Raw genomic sequence first — 20,475 nt, forward strand, 5'->3', positions numbered from 1 at the left:
CCCATACTGTGTTTCTTCCTCACAAGCTTTAGTAGCAGATTGAAGCACACTGGGCACTTCCTCAGCCTTGAGCTCATTTACTGCCTTATGCTTTCTCACTACAGGCTTACGCTTCACAGACCTTGCGACAAGCTTTACTTACAACCATCTTTTCTGTGGGCCTCTGTGTTCAATGAACCACTGCTTGGCATTTATAATCCATCTAATGAGAGACTTAACCTCTGACCCCTGTGTTTTAGAGTCCCGGTATTACTTGTAGGTGAAGCCATGCTCTTTCAATCTCTTTTTAGGCAAATGAAACATTCAGACTGCTGGACACAGTGACACAGTATGCCAAGAAGATGCTTAACATTTCCCGAGACATAAGAGACTACCTGGCACAAAATAGCAGCGACTATTCATTGGCAATGCTGAAGCATGTGAGTAAGGCTGTTGTCTTCTTTTGGCGCTTAATTTTTTGTGTGGAGTGCATTTATAACATAATACAAATTGTTGTGTAGTTAATCTCAGCATTGCTGATGTTTATAGAAGCCACCATAGAAGCCTGAAAGCAATGTGTCCAGACATAGCATGATTTAGAAGGTTTATTCCATGCTGTCCCAGCTGTGGCACTTGACCAATGTCCAATTGTGCATATAAGCATTATCAGTACAATATTTTCCAAAAATATTATTACACAGCAGTAGAAACTGCTCTCAAGAGTGATAAAGACAAGTGCACGTAACATGCTTGTGTGGCTTCTCAGCCATCTTGTTGTTCTACAGACATGTCCTTTTAAATTCACTCTATCTACCTTTTGTCTGTATCACAGTATATTGAGTGAAAAAAAATTCAAGAATTTTGTTCAAGAATTCCTCAAAGTAATGAAAAACCAGGTGCAAAAAAAATGCTAGAAATCTTTTGTTTCATGTGTCTTTTCGAATATGCATTTCTTTTGTTCGTGAACATTTTAGTTTCATTGAAAAACAGTTTCACAACATATTTAGATGTTCTTGAACCTTTAATATAGATCAAAGTATGTACTAATTATATTATTCTTAAGGTTTTCCCAATTAAATAATTCATATATTAATTGGAAATCATTCTTGTAGTCTAGATAGGTGTGCTGCCTCTTTCTTTTTAAGCTTGTTATATTATTAGAGTTACTATAATTTCTCTATAAGTTTACATTTTTAACAAGTTGTCAGTTGTGAGATAGTGTCTCATCTGCCTGCTTCTTTCTGTACCGGTGTTGTTTTATAGCATGGCAGCATAAGCACAAGCAGGAATCGGCTTTGAGTTTTATTTTGGCAGTTACAAATAATGAGGCATAACTGCGAGAGTGTTTCCAACCTTTTAAATAATGCACTTGTATGCCTTTTTTTTTCTTCTTCTAGATGAGAGATAACCTGCGGCACTATCCACTGGTGCTAGATGTGGCTCATAGCCAGGCACTGCGTGAATTTGCTCGTGGTAACAGTGCCTCAGTCATTGAGAACAAAGAGGCATTCCTGCATCGGCTTGATGTGATTGACAATGCAGCTTGCTCCTGGATTGCACTGATGTCAGGCCTTAGTCTCAATATGTTCAGGGGCTTCAGTTCGGAGGAAGATCTCATGGCCTATTTTAAGAACAGGGCCTACTTTGACAATGTCACCATACTTGCAAGTACGAAATATTCCCTCTATATTTCTGGAAAACTTCGAGAAAAATTAGCTCAGTGACCATTATTATTGATCAATTTATGTCTGTCTTGAGATAGGCAAGTGTCATGCTCAATGGATTTATGCCACTGTCTGTATGTGTTGGATGCAAACATTCTTTCTTGTTGAACATTTTGATCTAGTACTCAATGCAGAATTCAAGAGTAGCCCATTAGAAAGGTTAGCTCAGTGACCATCATTATCAGTTGAGGTTGGTCTTGAGATAAGCAAGTGTCATGCTCAGTGAATTTATACTATGGCCTTTGTGTGTTAGATGCAAGCATTCTTTCTTGTTGAACATTTTGGGCCAGTACTTGATGCAGAATTCTAAAGTAACCAGGGTTCTATTCTTTTTGTTCTTTTTTTGCCCCTCATTCTGGGAGAAATTGAGGCAATGAAATAGTGTCTAGGAGCAAAGATCAATAATTTAAGTGGAAAAGATGGGGGCCATTGCTGCAGAAATAAATTGCAGGGGGAATAACACTCAGCAGTTTTATGCTACCAGCCGCATGTCGAATGACACATCGAACATACAGTCGAACACGGATATATCGAACTCGAAGGGGATCATGAATTAGTTCTATATATGAAAAATTTGATATAAAAAAATAGAGGCCCCAAGAGCTTACCTGTACCGAATCATCACTTGCGATATGCGCATTCAAGAATGACAACTAACAATACTGATTGTTGGCGTAGTTGGTACTTGCTTACTGACATGCTTTGGCCGCAAAATAACACACACAAAGTAAAGAAACACTAAACGACAAGCACAAGTGTTTCTTTACTTTGTGTGTGTTATTTTGTGGCCAAAGCATGTCAGTAAATGACAACTAATTCTGCACACACACTGCAACAGAATGATTTATTTGCGTGAAAAAAAAAAATCGCTTATCTTGGCCTGCTTTTTCGTTTTTGAAATAGGGTAGTCTCGATCTTATCAAAGCTTTCCAGGTGTGACAGCCCTATTCCCGCCATGTGGCCGATACAACAGCGAATGATGCCGAATGCTGCCGCCACTTCAGCGGCAGAGTACGCGCGTGCAGCCAGCGCCTCGTCCAGACAATTTTCCTCGTCACATGAGCTGTCGGCCTGGGCATTCTGGGTCCGTGCGACTGCAGCTACTATGTCCTCGTCAGCGAGGCTCGCAACGGCCTGGACATTGCAGTCCGCTTCCACGAAGTTGTCCGCAGACACTTCGTGTGGAAGTGCTGCAGGGAAGTGGGACTACAACTCGTGAAACGCGACGTCTATGCGCTCGTCGTCGTCTTCACCGATTTCCGCAAGTTTCGCTGTCTCGAAGCCTGCCTTGCGGAAGCAGTTGACCACTGTGTCCGTCTTCACGTCTCGCCAGGCATTGAAGATCTCCGTGGGAGAAAACTTCACGGAGATTTCCGCACACTCTTTTGTCATCTACTGCTGGATGTCCTGGCTGCTGACAGCTTTGCTTTTGCCAGGATTGGTTTTGCGTGCGATGTTGTAGCGCTGTTTAAATCTGTGAAGCCACCCGGTGTTGTCGGCAAAGTTGTTTCACTGAGTGCTGCGGCAAACCATTTGGCCTTGGCGATCAGCATCGAGCCATGCACTGGAATGTTCTTCACGCGCACTTCTAAAAACCATGCATAGAGGACCTTCTCTACATTCCCGTGGGCAGAAGCGCACTCATGACAGACTTCCCACATTCGCTGCTCGCCACCTTTGCCTTGATATCTGGTTTGCTCTTCAACAAGGTACTCAGAGTGCTCCGTGATATTCTGAAGTCGTCCGCAATGGTCAAACATTTCTCGCCTGCCTCAACATGCTGAATAGGCTTCAGCTTTGTCGCAAAGTTGAGGGTATTGTGCTTTTTGATGCTGGCCATAGCTACACGGGAAGTTGACAATTCAAGGAGTTCGCCGCGGCTTTGCACACCATGCACGCAAAAGAGAAATGCTGCACATGTGGTGGTACGTAGGCAATGCGACAACGGAAGCAAAAAACGCTCGCGATATTGTGGCCACCTGCGAGGGCAACAGCAAAAGGTGTGAGCTGTGGTTGTCTGATGAAAATTTGCAAAACAACAACAAAAAAATAAAAAAAAAGGCGAAAGGAGGAAAACGTCTGCTCTTTCGTTCCAGGTCTTTGAGCCGACGGGTACGCAGAGGAAGCATGAGAGAGAGAAAGAGAAATGAAAAAAAAAAAAAACGGTTCCACATGTTAGAGAGAGCGTTGTTTTGGTGGAAGTGTGGTGCCGCACAGAGTTCGCCGGGCGCTGCGAGTGCCAAAGCGCACCTTCCAACTCGCGCGTGGAGCCACAGAGATTGCGGAGTGCAGTCAGTGCCGAACGAAGCACGCCTTCTAGCTCGCACGGCGTTCGATATATCCAAAGGCGGGTAAAAATACCATTCGATATAAACATGTGAATTTTTATACCTTTACAAAGGAATTTCGAGGGGATAATTTATGAGTTCAATATATCCAAAAGTTCGATATATGTGGGTTCGATATAACCGTGGACTGTAGTCATGCTTTCAGCAAAGCGATCATGATGTCACGGGGTTGTGATGGGGACGAATAAAGCAGACTGCGAGTCGAATAATAAACTGCTTATTTGGGCCGATCTTGTGGCCACGTAAAAAAATAGTCAGATTACAGCAAGACACTGGCACTGATAGCGGCAAGCAGAGCGTCAGCCGGCGATCGACTGACAAGCGGCAAAGCGTGTCGGCATTTCTACACTTGCCATCAAAAATTCTAGCATTATCGCTAGCGCTGACATAAGTTCCAGAATAATCTGAAATGTTATGAAGTGGGCGAAATTTCAACAAAATGATCGACTGCAGTCCTGAAGCTTTTCGAACACTGTAGGCGTGGTTTGTGCTGAGAATTGCGTACAGCGTAACGGGGTAATGAGTAAACTTGAGAAAGGAACGTGGCAATATGTGACAGTGCACAGAAAAACTTAGTTGATTTCTTGCACATATATTATGCATGAGACTATTCTAAACTGTATTAGCCCCCAAAAGTTGGGCTGGCACCACCTGGGGATATGCCTGGATGACATCACGGTAAGGATGCTTCGACGCCTACCGTTGTGCCTACATAGCATGCGCTCGCATCGTACTTTCTTCTGCGGTTTTCAATCGCTTTTCTCTTGACTCAAGCTTGAGATGAATGACGAAAGAAGCATTGATAATGCTCCTAATAAAACAACGAAAAAATTTTGTTTGGTAAAATCACCAATGGCTACCGCGCTCCACCGTACATAAACGCTTTGATATGGTGTACGTTGTTGTACTGCGAAACTTGAGACTGGGTTCGATTCCCGGCTACGGCAGCCACATTTCGACGTGAGTGAAGAGCAAGAACATGTTTGTGCTTGGATACAAATTTATTCTAAAGCGTGTCCCGTATTCAAGTCTTGGTTTTTACACATTAGACGGCATATTTTTGTTTCTAGGTTAGTTTCTTCACGAGCGGTTATTTTCAGGAATATGATGTTTTCACTTTCGAACAAATGCGCCTATCTGGCCACAGTTTTTTTTTTTTTTTCGCCCGTTTACCAAGTTCTACACACACTTGCAAAAAACTCATGCAGTATCGAGGCTTGCAAAGTACTTTTTGTAGCATTGATATATGGCACAGGCAGGAGCGCCAGTAAATAAGAGAAGGAAGAGTGCTGTTGCTGCTCACGCTCACTCTGCTTGACAGCTGGTCAGTTACCGCTGCATTTCCCCCAATAAAAGTGTCTTCGGCTCACTGCTAAAGGTGTAGTAACAAGTGATGGAGCGTGCTGGATCCATTTCCCATCCTGGAACTCCGCATCCGAACTCTACCTTCGCCGTCAACAATGTCCACCGTCGTTGCACAGCAGACCATTCCTACATCCCCACCTGCCCGCTGTCCCGATGTCTCGACAGAGCGAGACCCAGTCATTTCAGCGGCACCGATGAGCAGGACGTCGAGGACCGGCTCTCTTCGTATGAGAGAGTAAGCGTCAATAATAGGTGGGACGAAAACGACAAACTTGGCCGCGTCCACTTTTACCTGAGAAGAGTAGCGGAGCTCTGGTTCAACAACCATGAGGCTGAACTTACTGACTGGGTCACTTTCAAGACCACCTTCGCGGACGTGTTTGGCCGACCAACAGTGCGCAAGCTCCGCGCAGAACAGCGCTTGTGAGATTGCGCCCAACTGTCTGGGGAGCGTTTCACGTCCTACATCGAGGACGTTGTGGGCCTCTGCCATTGCTACAATCCCAACATGTCCGAAACAGCCAAGGTCAAACATATTATGAAGGGCATCGAAGATGATGCTGCTGGTGGTGAAAGACCCGCGAACAGTTGCGGAAGTTATTCAGCACTGCCAAAACTACGATGAGTTGCGAAAACATCACAATTCAACGCAACGCCCTACTTTTGTTATGACCACCACGTCACCATTGACCGTTGGTGCAATTTCAACGGAACAGACGGTATTGACGCCCCAAATCCAACAATTCGTCTGAGAGGAAGTGGTTCGCCAGTTGTCTCTTGCGCCCTTCCTTCCCAGCAATACACATGGGCTTACCGCGTCACTGCGCCAAATCATCGAAGAGCAAGTCTGCGAGGCCCTCCCGTCCACATACCAGCCACCGTCTGTGTCCGCTCCCCTGACTTATGCTGACGTCGCGTGAAGGCCGGCACATGCGCCGCCAAACGTTGTCGACTCTGCCCACTAAACGAACGCCTTCTACGCAACAGGCGTACCGGCAGGTTCGCATGTTCCCCTTTCCTGCCATCCTTCAACGCTTCCCAACAATCCTTGGCGCACACCGGATAACAGACCCATCTGCTACTACTGTCGTCTGCCTGGCCATGTTGAGCGGTTCTGTCGCCACGCGTCCCTCATCCAGGTACCATTAATGAAACCTACGGCTACGCCCACAAAGAGCCACCACAGATGCTGCCTCTCGATGCTACTTTGGATACCTCTCCGCCGAGCCGCTGTGCCTTCAACCGGCCCCGATCGCCCTCCCCACACTGACGTTCGCCTTCATTGATGCTTCGGCGTCACCACCTGCCCAAATGAAAAACTGACCATCGCAGTTCCGGTGGCAAGAACTGCGCCACCGTCGAACTCTACAAGGCCCCGTCCTCTACCCACTAACGAAATAACTGTTATGATTGAAGGTGTTGCCGTTCAAGCATTGATCGATACTGGAGCTGCCGTGTCTGTATTGAGTGAAGCAATGTGTCGCTAGTTAAAAGAAAGTTACGATTCCGCTTTCTGGCTTCTCCCTTCATATGACAACCGCGCATCAAGTAAACCCATCTATGACGTGCATGACTCGGCTACTCATCCAGGACGTTCTGTACGTGGTCGAATTCATCGTTTTTTCATACTGCTCGCACGACCTGATACTGGGCTGGGACTTCCTTTCCACACACCATGCCATTGTTGATTTTGCCCAAGCCGAACTAGAATTATCATCGCTCGCCGACGACGATTCTAACAAGCCTTCCATTTCTTGTGTTGTCATCGCCGCAGACACGGATATCCCACCTATGTCTTCAGTTATTGTGCCGATCTCCTGCGACCATGCTGCTTTTTCGAACCTCATGTTCACGCCGTCTAAAGACTTCACTTCTCGAAAAAAGTGTACCTTTTCTACCTTTTGCTCTTTGATGGCCGGAAACACTTCCGCAACCATTTACGCCACGAATCTCCTTTCAGTGCCAGCCAGATTATTCAGTGGCGAATGCATCGGCCATTTTGAGAACATTGATTGTGTTTGCGCCAGTCAACTACTCGATCGCGCAACAAGCCTTCAGATCGCCAGTGCTACTCCCGCTCCCACGTCCACCACATCTTCCCTAGATGCCTTCCTTGCATCGATTGATTCGGACCTTCCTGTTGTCCAACGAACCCAACTCTTGGCACTTCTCGACTGCTTCTGGACATCTTTCGACTTTAAGCAAACCGATTTGGGCCGAACATCTACAATTGTTCATCGTATAGACACCGGCATCCGCGCACCATTGCGTCAGCGTCCATACTAGGTCTCTCACGCTGAATGCCAAGTTATTGACGATCAAGTGTCTGATATGCTCAATCGTGGCATCATACAGCCGTCCAACAGTCCGTGGGTCTCCCCAGTGGTACTGGTAAAAAAAAAAGGACTGGAGCATCCGATTCTGTGTTGATTACAGGCTCCTTAACAAGATCACGCGCAAAGATGTCTATCCGCTCCCCAGAATTGACGACGCTCCCGACTGTTTGCAAGGACCAGATTTCTTTTTCTCGCTGAATCTTCGATCAGGATACTGGCAAGTACCCATGGATGAATCTGACCGCTCCAAGACTGCGCTTGTAACTCCGGACGGCTTGTACGAGTTTAACGTGATGCCGTTCGGTCTTTGCAACGACCCTGCCACCTTTGAGCATCTGATGGACAACATACTTCGAGGCCTCAAATGGCAGATGTGTCTTTGCTATCTGGACGACGTCGTTGTTCTTTCAAAAGGCTTCGATACTTATCTTCTGCGCCTCGCAGAAGATTGGTATCCTGGAATGCCTCACACATGCTGGGCTCCAACTATATTTGAAAAAGTGCCATTTTGCCACCCGGAAGCTCACCATCTTAGGGCATGTTGTCAGCAAGGAGGGTGTTCTACCTGACACTGCGAAGCTTTGTGCCGTCGCCCAGTTTCCTAAGCCATCAACCCTAAAGGAACTCCAGAGCTTTATCGGCTTATGTTCATACTTTCGTCGATTCGTTCATAATTTCGCATTCGTAATAGCCCCTTTAACATGACTACTTTCTGACAGTGAAGGAATTTCGGCATGGATTCCTGCTTGTGATGACGCATTTGCGAAACTACGTCATTTGCTGACATCTCCACCGATTCTCCGTTACTTTGACCCAGATGCTCCTACCGAAATCCACACTGACGCTAGTGGAGTCGGCCTTGGCGCCATTCTTGCTCAACGCAAGTCTGGCTTCGATGAGTACGTGGTTTCTTATGCCAGTCGCACTCTTACTAGGGCTGAAGAGAATTATTTGGTCACCGAAAAGGAATGTTTGGCCATCGTTTGGGCAATTACAAAATTTCAACCCTACGTCTATGGTCGTCCATTTGACGTCGTGACTGATCACCACGCCCCCTGCTGGTTATTCTCACTAAAAGACCCGTTTGGTCGTCTGGCTCGTTGGGCATTGTGTCTCCAAGACTATGATCCGTGTTGTCTACAGGTCAGGCCGCAGACATTCAGATGCCGACGCTCTTTCCCGTTTTCTACTTCCCCATGAACATGGAAGTGTGTCCGTTTTGAGTCTCGATGCTGCGGCACCTTCGTTCACTGACATGCACTCCGAGCAGCGCCAAGACGCTTGAATAGTCTTTATGATATAGTTACTGTCTCAGCCGCCCCAAGGTACCGCCAGTCGTTCAATACAACGTACAGCTCGACATTTCGCAATCTGCGATGGACTCCTGTACCGTCGCAACTATCTTTCCGACGGCCGCAAGTGGTTGCTTGTGATTCCTCGTCACCTACGTGCTGCTATTTGCGACTCCTTTCATGCGGATCCTCACTGCGGCCACGCCGGTGTGATAAAAATGTATGCACGTCTCCGGCTGTGGTACTATTGGCGCGGCATGTACGGATTTGTCCGACAGTACATACGCTCGTGTTTCAAATGTCAATGCCAAAAAATCTTATCGAACATAGCCAATGGACAACTGCAGTCGTTGCCTTGCCCATCCCGACCTTTTGACCGCATCAGAATTGACTTGTACGGTCCTCTTCCCTACTCTCCTGACGGGAACAGCTGGGTGGTTGTCGCTATCGATCACTTGACCCGCTATGCCCAAACTGCTGCGCTTCCAGAGGCCACATCCCGTGAAGTTGGCTTGTTTATCCTTCACAATCTTGTTGTTCGCCGTGGCGTGCCTCGTGAGCTACTGAGCGACCGCGGACGTACCTTTATTTCCGAAGCCGTACAAGCCCTTCTTCATGAATCCAACGTTGTGCATCGGAGAACCAGCGCGTACAATCCGCAAACGAATGGAATGACCGAACGGTTTAACCGCACACTGGGTGACATGCTGTCCATGTACGTGTCCGCTGACCAAACCAACTGGGACCGCATACTCCCCTTTGTTACTTACGCTTACAATAGCGCCACTCAGTCTATGACAGGATTCTCTCTATTCTTCGTCCTCTACGGGCGTGAACCTTCCTCAGTCATGGACACCATTTTCTTGTACCATCCGGACGCTTCAGAATCCACAACTCTATCCAAAGTCGCCTTGTGGGAGATTGCTGGCAACTCGCACAATCCTTAACCGCACAAGATCAAGCATACCAGAAGGACCGTCACGATGAAAATCTGCCTCCCCAGTCATATTCACCGAACATGTTGGTATGGCTTCGTGTTCCCTCATCTGCTCCTGGTCTTTCCACCAAGCTACTGCCGAAGTACGAAGGCCCCTACCAAGTCCTACGTCATTCCTCACTAGTTAACTATATTGTTGAGCTGGTTCAATTATCGACAGATCGACGCCATCGCGGTCGCGAGACTGTTCTTGTCGATCGGTTGAAACCGCACTTCGACCTACCCATCCTAGCCGGTCCATAGGTCACCAGGATGGCTCCTTTTCTTGGGGGGGGGGGGGGGGGGGAGTGATTTGTAGTATTGATATATGGCACAGGCAGGAGCGCCAGCGAAAGAAGAGAAGGAAGAGTGTTGTTGCTGCTCGTGCTCGCTCCGCTTGACAGCTGGTCGGCTTTACCTCTGCGTTTCCCCCAATAAAAGTGTCTTTGCCTCACTGCTAAAGGCATACTTACAAATTTGCAGCATTGATATATGGCACAGGCAGGAGCACCAGTGAAAGAAGAGAAGGAAGAGTGTTGTTGCTGCTCGCGCTCGCTCCGCTTGACAGCTGGTCAGCTTTACCTCTGCGTTTCCCCCAATAAAAGTGTCTTCGGCTCACTGCTAAAGGCATACTAACATTTCAAAGCACTTGGCCGAGAATACCACCGCAGGTGTTGTATTTGTTTTTCTTATGTACTAGACCACTCATCTCATAGTTTCACGCTTTCCTCGCAGTGATTTCGGGGCTTCTTCTCACTAAAAACAAGTTGCGGGTAATTGCAGAAATTATATGCAGCATTGTAGGAACAACGATATTACCCTCATCAGTCTCGGTTTAGATAGCCTACTTGTAAATTAATTTTCCTTGCGTTTGATTGTACCCAAGCTTCATTAACTTGTATGTGGATATGACGGACGAGACCAAACATCGACTCATTGAACCAAAGACCATTTAATTATTATGTAGGCCACGTCACTAAGAGCACCATCGAAACTGTTCACAACGCTCATTTCGACCTTGAATCGTTTGCTTTGCAAACGATAATTATTATCAGTAGTGCTTCCACATGAATAAACATCAGCGCTTCTGACGCAGCGTTTGATCGGACCAGCAGTTCATGCAAATCAGAATATATCACCACATAATCCCTGGTGACTACCTGTTTAGAACAAATATTTACGGAATTCAAGTACACTAACATCTCGGCATTTCCCTGGAGGTTTGTGTGGGACCGTATAATTTTGTTCAACATTTTGGATATATTAAAAGAGTTTTTATGGTAGATTCATTTAAAGTCTCTTCTAGCAAAAAAGCGTAACATTGACAAATCACCCGAATAATCTGCATAAACACTGCAATGTATTCAGTGAACTTGTGTAACTTTATTTGTTATTCTTTGGGACACATGTTGCACCAAGTTGTAATGAAGTTAAAATCATCAGCTTAGTCTTCTAGTCGCGATTTCTTGGCCTAAGCAGTGACAACAAAAAATGCCTTGCTGTAATGCACCACCATTTTCACCGTCACGCAGCTTTCCGCAGCTCACTTAACTTTCGCTAGCAGTGTAAACAGCTGCCTTCTACCTTCATAGATTTGCATCGAAACAATGAGCAGTTATCACCACCGTATTGCACAAGAGTGGGCACATGGCAGGCGCAGAAAAAGGCGATACACGGCCGCGAAGCAAAGAAGTCTTTGCCGTGACGTCACTTCGGCCCGACTGCCGCGCCGCTAGTGTTCATTCTCAGGGCTAATAGGATAGTCTAAATACCCTGTTTTGCTTACCTGTTGGAAAACTGTGATGCACAAAGCATCACTACTTCATATTCTGTAATGTGCTTCAAGCTTTGCAAAGGTTGCAAACCCTACTGCCTTCTGTACTGTGCTGCATTTGTGCAAGTTCTTTAATGCGAAAGCGTTGGAGGGCTAGTGTCACAGAAAATGCACTATCTGTGTCGATGGCATTAGTTGGGACCACAGAATCTTGATGGATGTAAAAAATAAAAATTGGGATGCAAGGTGAAATCAAACTTCGGTTTTCTGCATCATGTTCAAGTATTCTACCACAGAGCCATGAAAGTGCTTGAAAATGTTTCAGAGGAAGATGCAATGCAGTCTCCCTGCCTGGAAAGGATTCACATTAACTCTTTCGGGGCCGTGTGAAAGAGAAGAAATGTAGAAGGGGGTCAGAAAGTTTTAATAAATGAAGTTATAGTGCCGTATTTCTATTGTAAACATCAGAATCGGCTGATGAAATGGTTATTGATACAGATTGAAATACTATAACTACATATAAAGGCAATACATAATAATAAAAAATGTCACTTGCTACAAGGACAGCATGGGAAAGTTAAAGTGAACATAGATACTTGAGCAAAAATGCTACAGTAAAAATCCAAGATATGCAGAACATGGCTCATTGCCTCTTGAAAAGTTTGCTAGACATATGTACAACACTTTTGTGTGCGCTTTAAAACAAGGGCAGTACTCATACCCCATGGTGCTTGTGCCACAGACAAAAACAGTTTCACGCAGTAGTAAAACACAAATGCACCTTGCATATAATTAAAAAAACTTTCTTTCTCAGCTTGGTTTTCTTCTGTTTATAACAGAGCTTGTAGTTCTTAAATTCTTGCACCTGTCTACTTTTTCTGGCTTGCGAAGCACGTGCATCGCAAACGAGAGTGGATGAGATAGAAAGGTGTGGGCTGCCTTGGCATTGTGATGACTGAGAAGCTGATAAATGCACTTTTCTCTAAAAGCTTGAGACTGTGGCAGGGCTGGTGCATACCAGAAAAATTAGACCAGAAGGCGTCAACGATGCACCAAGGACGAGATGGTTGCGCCTGCTCTTGTTCGCGTCTAACTAAATAGCTTCCAATGAAATTTATTTTTTGTGGTCTCTCAGAGTCGACATCTCTCTGCCTGTTACCATGAATTGGTGACCTAGACTTTGCCTGATTGCTCCCATCTTCTGGGTTGCGCTTGCCTCGGCCGCGCTTCACTTGGCCTACAGCGGTTAGGAACTTGAGCACTGCAGTCTTCACAGTCTTTCCAGAAGTCATGACCTCTCATCGAAAATAGTCATCACTGCCACAACTCCGTAAGCTCGAGGTTGCCTTTGTTGCTGTGGGTCACGTGCAAATAACTGTTGTCAGCCTTGATCATATGTGGGAAACGACCAGGCCAAACAATGACGGCAGCTGCTGTTCCTGACCCCAGGCATGGTTGCCTCTTCCACGTTATCGATCGTGTCACCAAGGTCCGCTACCTCGTCGATACTGGCGCTGAAATCTATGTTCTGCATCCTACACTGGCTGAGCGACACCATTCTCCTGACTTCCCTCCTCTGCCCTCTGTCAACGGATCGACTATCCGGACCTATAGCCAGAAGTCTGTGACCCTTGAGATCGGCCTGAGATGTACCTTTCGCTGCCTCTTCATCATCGTGGATGTGCGCCAGCCAATAATCGGAGCCAACTTCCTATGGCACTATGTGGCACAGCCGCATTCTAGACTCATGAGATGAGCTAAACCATCCAAGGAGTTTCCTGTTGCACTTCATTGCTCCGACTTCTGCAAGCGCACACAACCATTCGTGGCCCGTGGTCAAGTGTCGTTTCAGAGTTCCCAGACGTTTTTCAACCACTGGTGGTCAGAAAACCTTCAGGAGGAATCTTCATGACACATCACATCATCACGAAGAGTCTTTCTCTATTTACCTGAGCTCATCACTTTGGACTAGATTGTCTTGCTGTTGCCAAAAAAGAGTTGGAGCACATGCTCGACTTTGGTTTCATTCGTCCGTCCTCCAGTACTTGAGCCTCACCACTTCACATGGTGCATATATAGACTGGTGATTGGTGCCCATGGGGTGATTAGTGGGCTCTTAACAAGGCTACTATTTTGTATCAGCACCTCATTCTCCTTATCATAAAATGCCGAGCAAGTGCCCCCTTACCTCCTATACGTGTAGGATAATCCAACCAAATTTGAGGGGGGTGGGGGACTTGCTCGGTCCCAGAATAAAATTCCAAGATTGCGGTCAGAGACCCGCTAAAAATAAGAAAAAATGCCCATCTGTGTTTCTAACATTATAAAATGCTTTATTTAGCCTATCTAATGTTTTTATTCAACTCCATGAGAGAAATAAATTGAACATCCGCATAAGGAAAAGCATCAAGAAAGTTCTTGGCATTCCTATGCGCACAAGCACTGAGAACCTTATGAAACTTGGAGTCCACAACGCGCTTGAAGTTATCGAGGCTCAACAAACGGCACAGGTTGCCAGGCTTTCGATCACACCAGCAGGGAGAAAGATTCTGGTTGACGCTGTAGTCAACCCCCTGACGCTCAAAGTGCAAAATACGCCACTTGATAATTATATACGCTGTCATATCAAAGTGGGTTCCCTTCCACGAAATATTCATCCACAGTACAACGTGGGCAGGCGTGTCGCTCGAGCCTCCTCTCTTTTAGCTCAAGCTCACACCTACTCGTCTGTTTCATGCTTTGTTGATGCCGTCCAGTACGGCGTTCCCGCTCACTTTGCAGTAGTATCCGTAGATACTAAGGGTCAGATTTTATCCTCAGTGTCGGTTCGAACCACTTCTTCTTACAAAGCAGAACAGACGGCCATTTCACTAGCTCTCCTTGATCCACAAAGGACTGATATTTATACGGACTCTGATAGGGTCTTCGCTTCTGGTTCTGTGTGCAAGAAAGTTTTTAGAACTCTCGCTCACAAGGAACTCACCCACTACACTATTATTTGGTTTCCTGCTCACCTTGGCCTGAAGGTCGGGGGCCTTCCCAATGTCAATGAGCTAGCCCACTCCAAGGTGCGAAGTTTCACTTACTGCACCGGAACTTGTGCTTCTCAGACAGAGGAATCAGCCCCCAACCTTCATTTTAGGGACATTTTACTATCTTAAATGAGGTCACGAAGTACTATCAATTAGGCCGTAGGTCCTTTCCATTGCCACACGAAAAGTTATCTAGGCCACAGGCAATCTCTCTTCGCATGCTTCAGACGGGAACATACCCTAGCCTCGTAACCTATAGCCATTACTCCGATATTTCAGAACTTTGTCCGGACTGCCACAATCGCAGTGATTTTAACCACAGTGGCCCCTCTTTACAAAGAAAAAATGAAGAATTTTCCGAAAACTCCTTTCATTTAATGCTCACGAGTTCGGTTCTCATACAACAACTCAAGGCTGTCCAGAAGGCCCACGATGTGGCGGTGAGGCTGGGCCTCCCCATCTTAACATGGGAGCGGCCCGCGATCCTACCCATATAAAACAGGGGTGGAATCCTTAGGACCCCAATAAAAGTTTTTCATCGATCATCCATCCGTTCCCGCTCATCACTGTCAAACTCGTGACACGACTCTTCATAGTCGAATGCAAATGATAAGTCCGTGCACTCAGCCTGTAAAGACCTGCGATCTTCTGGTGGTACATGGCTCTCATAGAATAGCCTGGCGTGCAGCGCACCAACTTTCAAACGATGAGTAGTTGGTTTAAAGCTGCCAATCCGTTACAAGGAGCTGAGCTATAACTCACCATCAGCCACAGCATCACCAAAGTGTGCACCTGCACGGGGGTGTATATTGCCTTAATAAAGCATAGTTGAAACGTTTCTCAACTGTAATTGCAATAGGTATCATAGGAGTGTTTACAATGGCTTGTGTCACACACACTGACATTCCTTCCCTCAAAGCCCAGTTGAGGTGTCCACCAAAAAACAAAGTATAAGAAGTGAATAAAAAGGTGATACAAACTAGGCCTGATAACGCTATTGTGCTATTGCACTGTATTATAAAAGACAAAGCTTAAGCACCCTCCGAGCTCTCGTTGTCAATTGCTGCAACTCTGTTTTTACTGCTGGTTATCTCATGTTTCAGGTGTCTTATTCAACATGGACCAGAATGGTTCGATGCCACGTCATATGACTTACACCATCCGACAAAATGCGTCATTCACTCCAACCACCAACCTGATGCGTAGTCGGTTCTGGTTTCCTGGTCCTCGCAATTGGGGTTATGAATACTACCAGTTTGGATTCGTGTGGCTGCAGGTAAAACAATTGTTACAGCTCTAGAAATGTAACTTGTGTTTTATAGAACATTTGGCTGGTTCTCATGGCTTTTCAACTCATATGAACACGATGTGGACCCTGTTAAAATAGGAATTAAAATGAGGATTAGGCAAATTATGCCTTTGTAGAATGCACAGCACCTTGCCACAGCATTCAGAAGCTGGAAGAAGAAAGCTGTCCTCCTTCTGTAGTAAACATGTGTGCATCTAAGGCAGCATCTCTGTCGCTGCTGACGTCAACGTAAAGCATGCTACTGTAGTGCATACCTGCCAAGTCTCTCGGATTGGCCGGGATACTCCTGGATTTCGACCGTTTCTTCCATTTGTACAGTTGTCATGAAAATCTTCTGGAACTCAAAATTTCTGTGCGTGATCTGGCCACATTGACAAAAAAGAAGCTCAATCTGCTTCAGGCTTTTCGAACCTACCACATTTTTTTATTTTAAATGAATTTAAGAAGCATTCATCTAAACATAAAGTAGAATCTCAGTGTGAAACTGCGGCAGATACGAATTCGTGAAATTCCCCAGCCAAATTCCACTATTCCCATTGGTATAGTGCCCAGAATACATTCGGTCTAAATTCAAATGTTCTGAACACATTTCCTAATCGTGGCGGGTGACACAAACTTTAGTGCAGAAACCATCGAACGAAGGACAAGAGCTGTGTACTCAAAGCTTCAGAAGTAAGCATGCGACTGGCGCATGCACTGTCTTCTACAGTGAGTGTGATTGTTGTAGCCACAACCGCTGTGGACAAAACCGCGGTCGTTTTTGACACGATCATGTATGGCTATGACGTAACTGACAGAACTCCAAAAGTGTGCGCATGTCCAACACTCAACACTCAACCAGTCAAAGCAATGCTGCTTTCGGCAAACTCTGCAGACAAAACCACGGCAGTTGCGATCGTAGATGGCATAAAACGACTTAGTTTGGAGGGGCGTACGCAGCCAAGCGCACGGGGCTGAAAGAGCAAATATACCGCTGCAACTGCCGCGCACAATACCGCGGTCGCTACGACGTGATAGCGATCTACGAGCTCAGAGGGCACGCGGCTAATGCAGGGGTAGAGTAAAGGCAGTAAGTATGTCACAAGAAAAGGCCAGACGCGTTTTGGCGTTCCTGTCAAAAGAATCTAGTAAGGAGCAAAGGTTTGACCAGTGATTTTGCGGCAGCCAGCTGCGCCGTCCCATTCGTTCACGTGTTTCCCATGAAGACACACACGAATTGTTTTGACGGAAATAAATTCTACTAGTTGTGTGGATTCTTTTAGACTCTCACCTTAGTGGAAAATCCTACCCTCGTGTGTTCGGCCACTCCAAGCCACTATAAGACCGCAATGCCGACATTGGTGATTGTGATTGATGCTCTACCCCCTCTTGTTTTTCACAATGTTTTTCTTTGTTTGTCCTTGTTTTTTTTGTGTCAAAAAAAAAAATAGGGTCAAATAATTACCCCTCCTCCCTCGCCTGTTTTAGAAATTTCCCGTATTCAGAATCCTTGAACTTGGCAGGTATGGTAGTGCTTTGAAACGTTCGAAAGCTATTAGTGAAATGTACAATAAGTATGTGCATAATGAGCTAACACTCCGGAAATATAGAAGTGTGTACCAACTATTACCGTAAAAACCGGAATACGGTCAATTTAATTCAAACTCGAAGGGATCTCTGGATTTTTTTTAATTATCAAGAAGTTTGAAGAATCTGGAGTTCTCAGATATATGACTCTGGGCAAGGTGTCACATTGATTTTATTACATCAAAATTTTTATAAATGTTTTTAAACCCTAACTGCACCCTACGAACAAAAAGCAGAGGTCTAAGGTCTACAAGTTTATATGCGCCCCACCGCGGTGGTCTAGTTGCTAAGGTACTCTGCTGCTGACCTGCAGGTTGTGGGATCGGATCCCGGCTGTGGTGGCTGCATTTTTGATGGAGGCGAAAATGCTGTAGGCCTTGTGCTCAGATTTGGGTGCACGTTAAAGAACCCCAGGTGGTCGAAATTTCCAGAGCCCTTCACTACGGCATCTCATATAATCATATGGTGGTTTTTGGATATTAAACCCAATATATCAATCAATCAACAAGTTTATTGGCCATTACTGGTCAGATCTCTTAACAAAATCATGATTTGCCACCTGCTTCTTTGCAGGTGTCAATCCTACATATGTGCCTTCAGCACAAAGCCCTATATTCTTGTTGAGAAGCATCGTGGCTTACCTTGTGTGTGCTTTATTTACAACATTTGCTTACTAGCAAAGCCTTTTTCCTGAAGGCCGGATGGGTTTATTTTTCATTTTTAGACTGTTAGGATTATACAAGCACACAAATTTATAAAAGTAATAGGAAAGCAGCAGATATTTTCTGGTATATTGAAAACCACAAAAAGTATGCGTTAAACGAATGAAGGAGTTTAAATTAAAAGATTTTAAAATACATTGAAGGAATAAAAAGCAAACCAAAAAATTGTGTTTAGTTTGAATTAACCAAAAGTATGAATTACGATAGTTTGAATTATCGTGAATATTGTGTATAGGTCAGACCGGAATATAAGTCAATTCCCCAAACTTTGAATTTTCCGAAAAGGAAATTTTTAAAAATCGCAAGGTATCGTGGTGCACCCTTACCTTGGTAAATACTCGACACAACCAGCTGCACTGAGGTGACATTTTTTTCTATTTGGACACTAATCTTATGTACTTAAACGCCAGAAAGCCACTAAGGGCTGTCACTCAGACTCATCCTAACTTGAGTCCGACGATGCTTGCTTTTCACTGCTAATGTCCCTGAGTCGTCTGTTCAATTCAATGCGTTACTGATGCAGCATTTTTGGAAAGACGGAAGTACGCCACCTTAGCGTAAAGTGCTTTTGCTTCATAAGTGGGCGCACCCATGATGGCGATCCCTTGAATTGCACCCTCGTGAGCCCATAGTCGCGTGCTATCTTGAGAGCTATCATGCGGATACGCTTCTCTGTTACAGGCAGCGACCTTGCTTTTGAATGAATGCAGCGAGCAGCATTTCCAGTTCAGGATGCACTGCAGTCAATACACAAAACAATGTTTCTTTGGTTGCAGCAGGATTTGATGTGTTGCTTTTGGCTCCTCCAGTATCAGACGCTTTTCTCCTATGCACCAAATTCTCGTTGTGCTCCAGGTTGCCATGCGCTTCGGCATACTCGATAACTTTTTTCTTAAAGCCTATTATAAACTGCCATCGACTACCACTCATTTCTGAAGGAAAGAAAAAAAAAGGAAACAGCAGACTGACAGCAGATAACCGAGGCAAAATGGCGTTGCTAAAACACTCTAGGCCTTGCCTAGGCTTGCCCCACGGAGTCGCTGCTGATGCTCACGATGGCAGTAGAGACTTTTGACTCTAGCTGCCCATTGTTGTGGGACTTGCACATTTTTTTCTGCCACTGATCGGTATATAAGACAAAAGCTGTCTTTTCATTGCATTTTTAAATTTCAACCTATATTCTGGTTTTTACGGTATGCACCAACATTTAAAAAGGTAAGAATAATTGTTAAATAAGTATTTTTTGAAGTCAAGCTGAGCAACCCTCAGTGAATTTTTTTTAATTTGTTTCGCTAATGATAAAAATTATTTATGAATTTTACTGTTTTAGTTGCCAATCAAATTATAAAACTCGTAGACAGTTATGAACAACATAAAAGTAGGATGTTTTCTGCAAGATACCAAGTATTTTCATAGTTAGTAGGCATATTTGAAAAGTGAGAGCCATTTGCTTGTAGTATTAGAATATAGGCGGGTCAGATCAAAGTTGTGCACGTGCATCACCATCCAGTATTGATTGTTCTTGAAGGCACTGAAGTTATTTTTTATGCTGTAGTTGCTTGCTGACTGCAGATATGCTCGGTAGTCATTTCAGTGGTTGATTGATTTGTGGGGTTTAACGCCCCAAAACCACCATATGATTATGAGAAATGCCGTAGAGGAGGGCTCCGGAAATTTTGACCACCTGGGGTTTTTTAACGTGCACCCAAATTTGAGTACACAGGCCTACAACATTTCCGCCTCTATCGGAAATGCAGCCGCCACAGCCGGGATTTGATCCCGCGACGTGCGGGTCAGCAGCCGAGTACCTTAGCCACTGGACCACCGTGGCGGGGCAGTCATTTCAGTGGTAGTCGTTTGATGATAGCAGACAGCAATGTCTACCAAAGTCGTTCTTTCTACTAGTTGCAAAGTGTGGGCTGTGATTATGTGCAAGAAGATTATTGGCTGCCCAACTTCATTGAAAGTTGTGATTAGTTCATCAATCTACACTAACAAAAGAAGTAAATATGCCCTAGCCCTCTGAGGGTCAAAAGCGTACATGTACGTCAT

The 20,475-nt window shown here is 45.3% G+C and overlaps 1 protein-coding gene across 2 annotated transcripts in view; it reads left to right on the forward strand.

Annotated features, from left to right (window-relative positions):
* Nucleotides 1-20,475, forward strand: part of LOC119187840 (ATP-binding cassette sub-family A member 2) — a 255,259-nt gene that overhangs the window by 63,470 nt on the left and 171,314 nt on the right. For both annotated transcript variants that reach the window (XM_037435928.2, XM_075878770.1), the window contains 3 exons: nucleotides 291-419; nucleotides 1,377-1,647; nucleotides 15,930-16,102. In XM_037435928.2, coding sequence (XP_037291825.2) covers nucleotides 291-419; nucleotides 1,377-1,647; nucleotides 15,930-16,102 — 573 coding nt within the window. The remainder of the gene's footprint in view (nucleotides 1-290; nucleotides 420-1,376; nucleotides 1,648-15,929; nucleotides 16,103-20,475) is intronic.

This window comes from Rhipicephalus microplus, chromosome X (genome assembly GCF_043290135.1).
Source record: "Rhipicephalus microplus isolate Deutch F79 chromosome X, USDA_Rmic, whole genome shotgun sequence".
In the NCBI taxonomy this organism is placed as follows: Eukaryota; Metazoa; Arthropoda; class Arachnida; order Ixodida; family Ixodidae; genus Rhipicephalus; species Rhipicephalus microplus.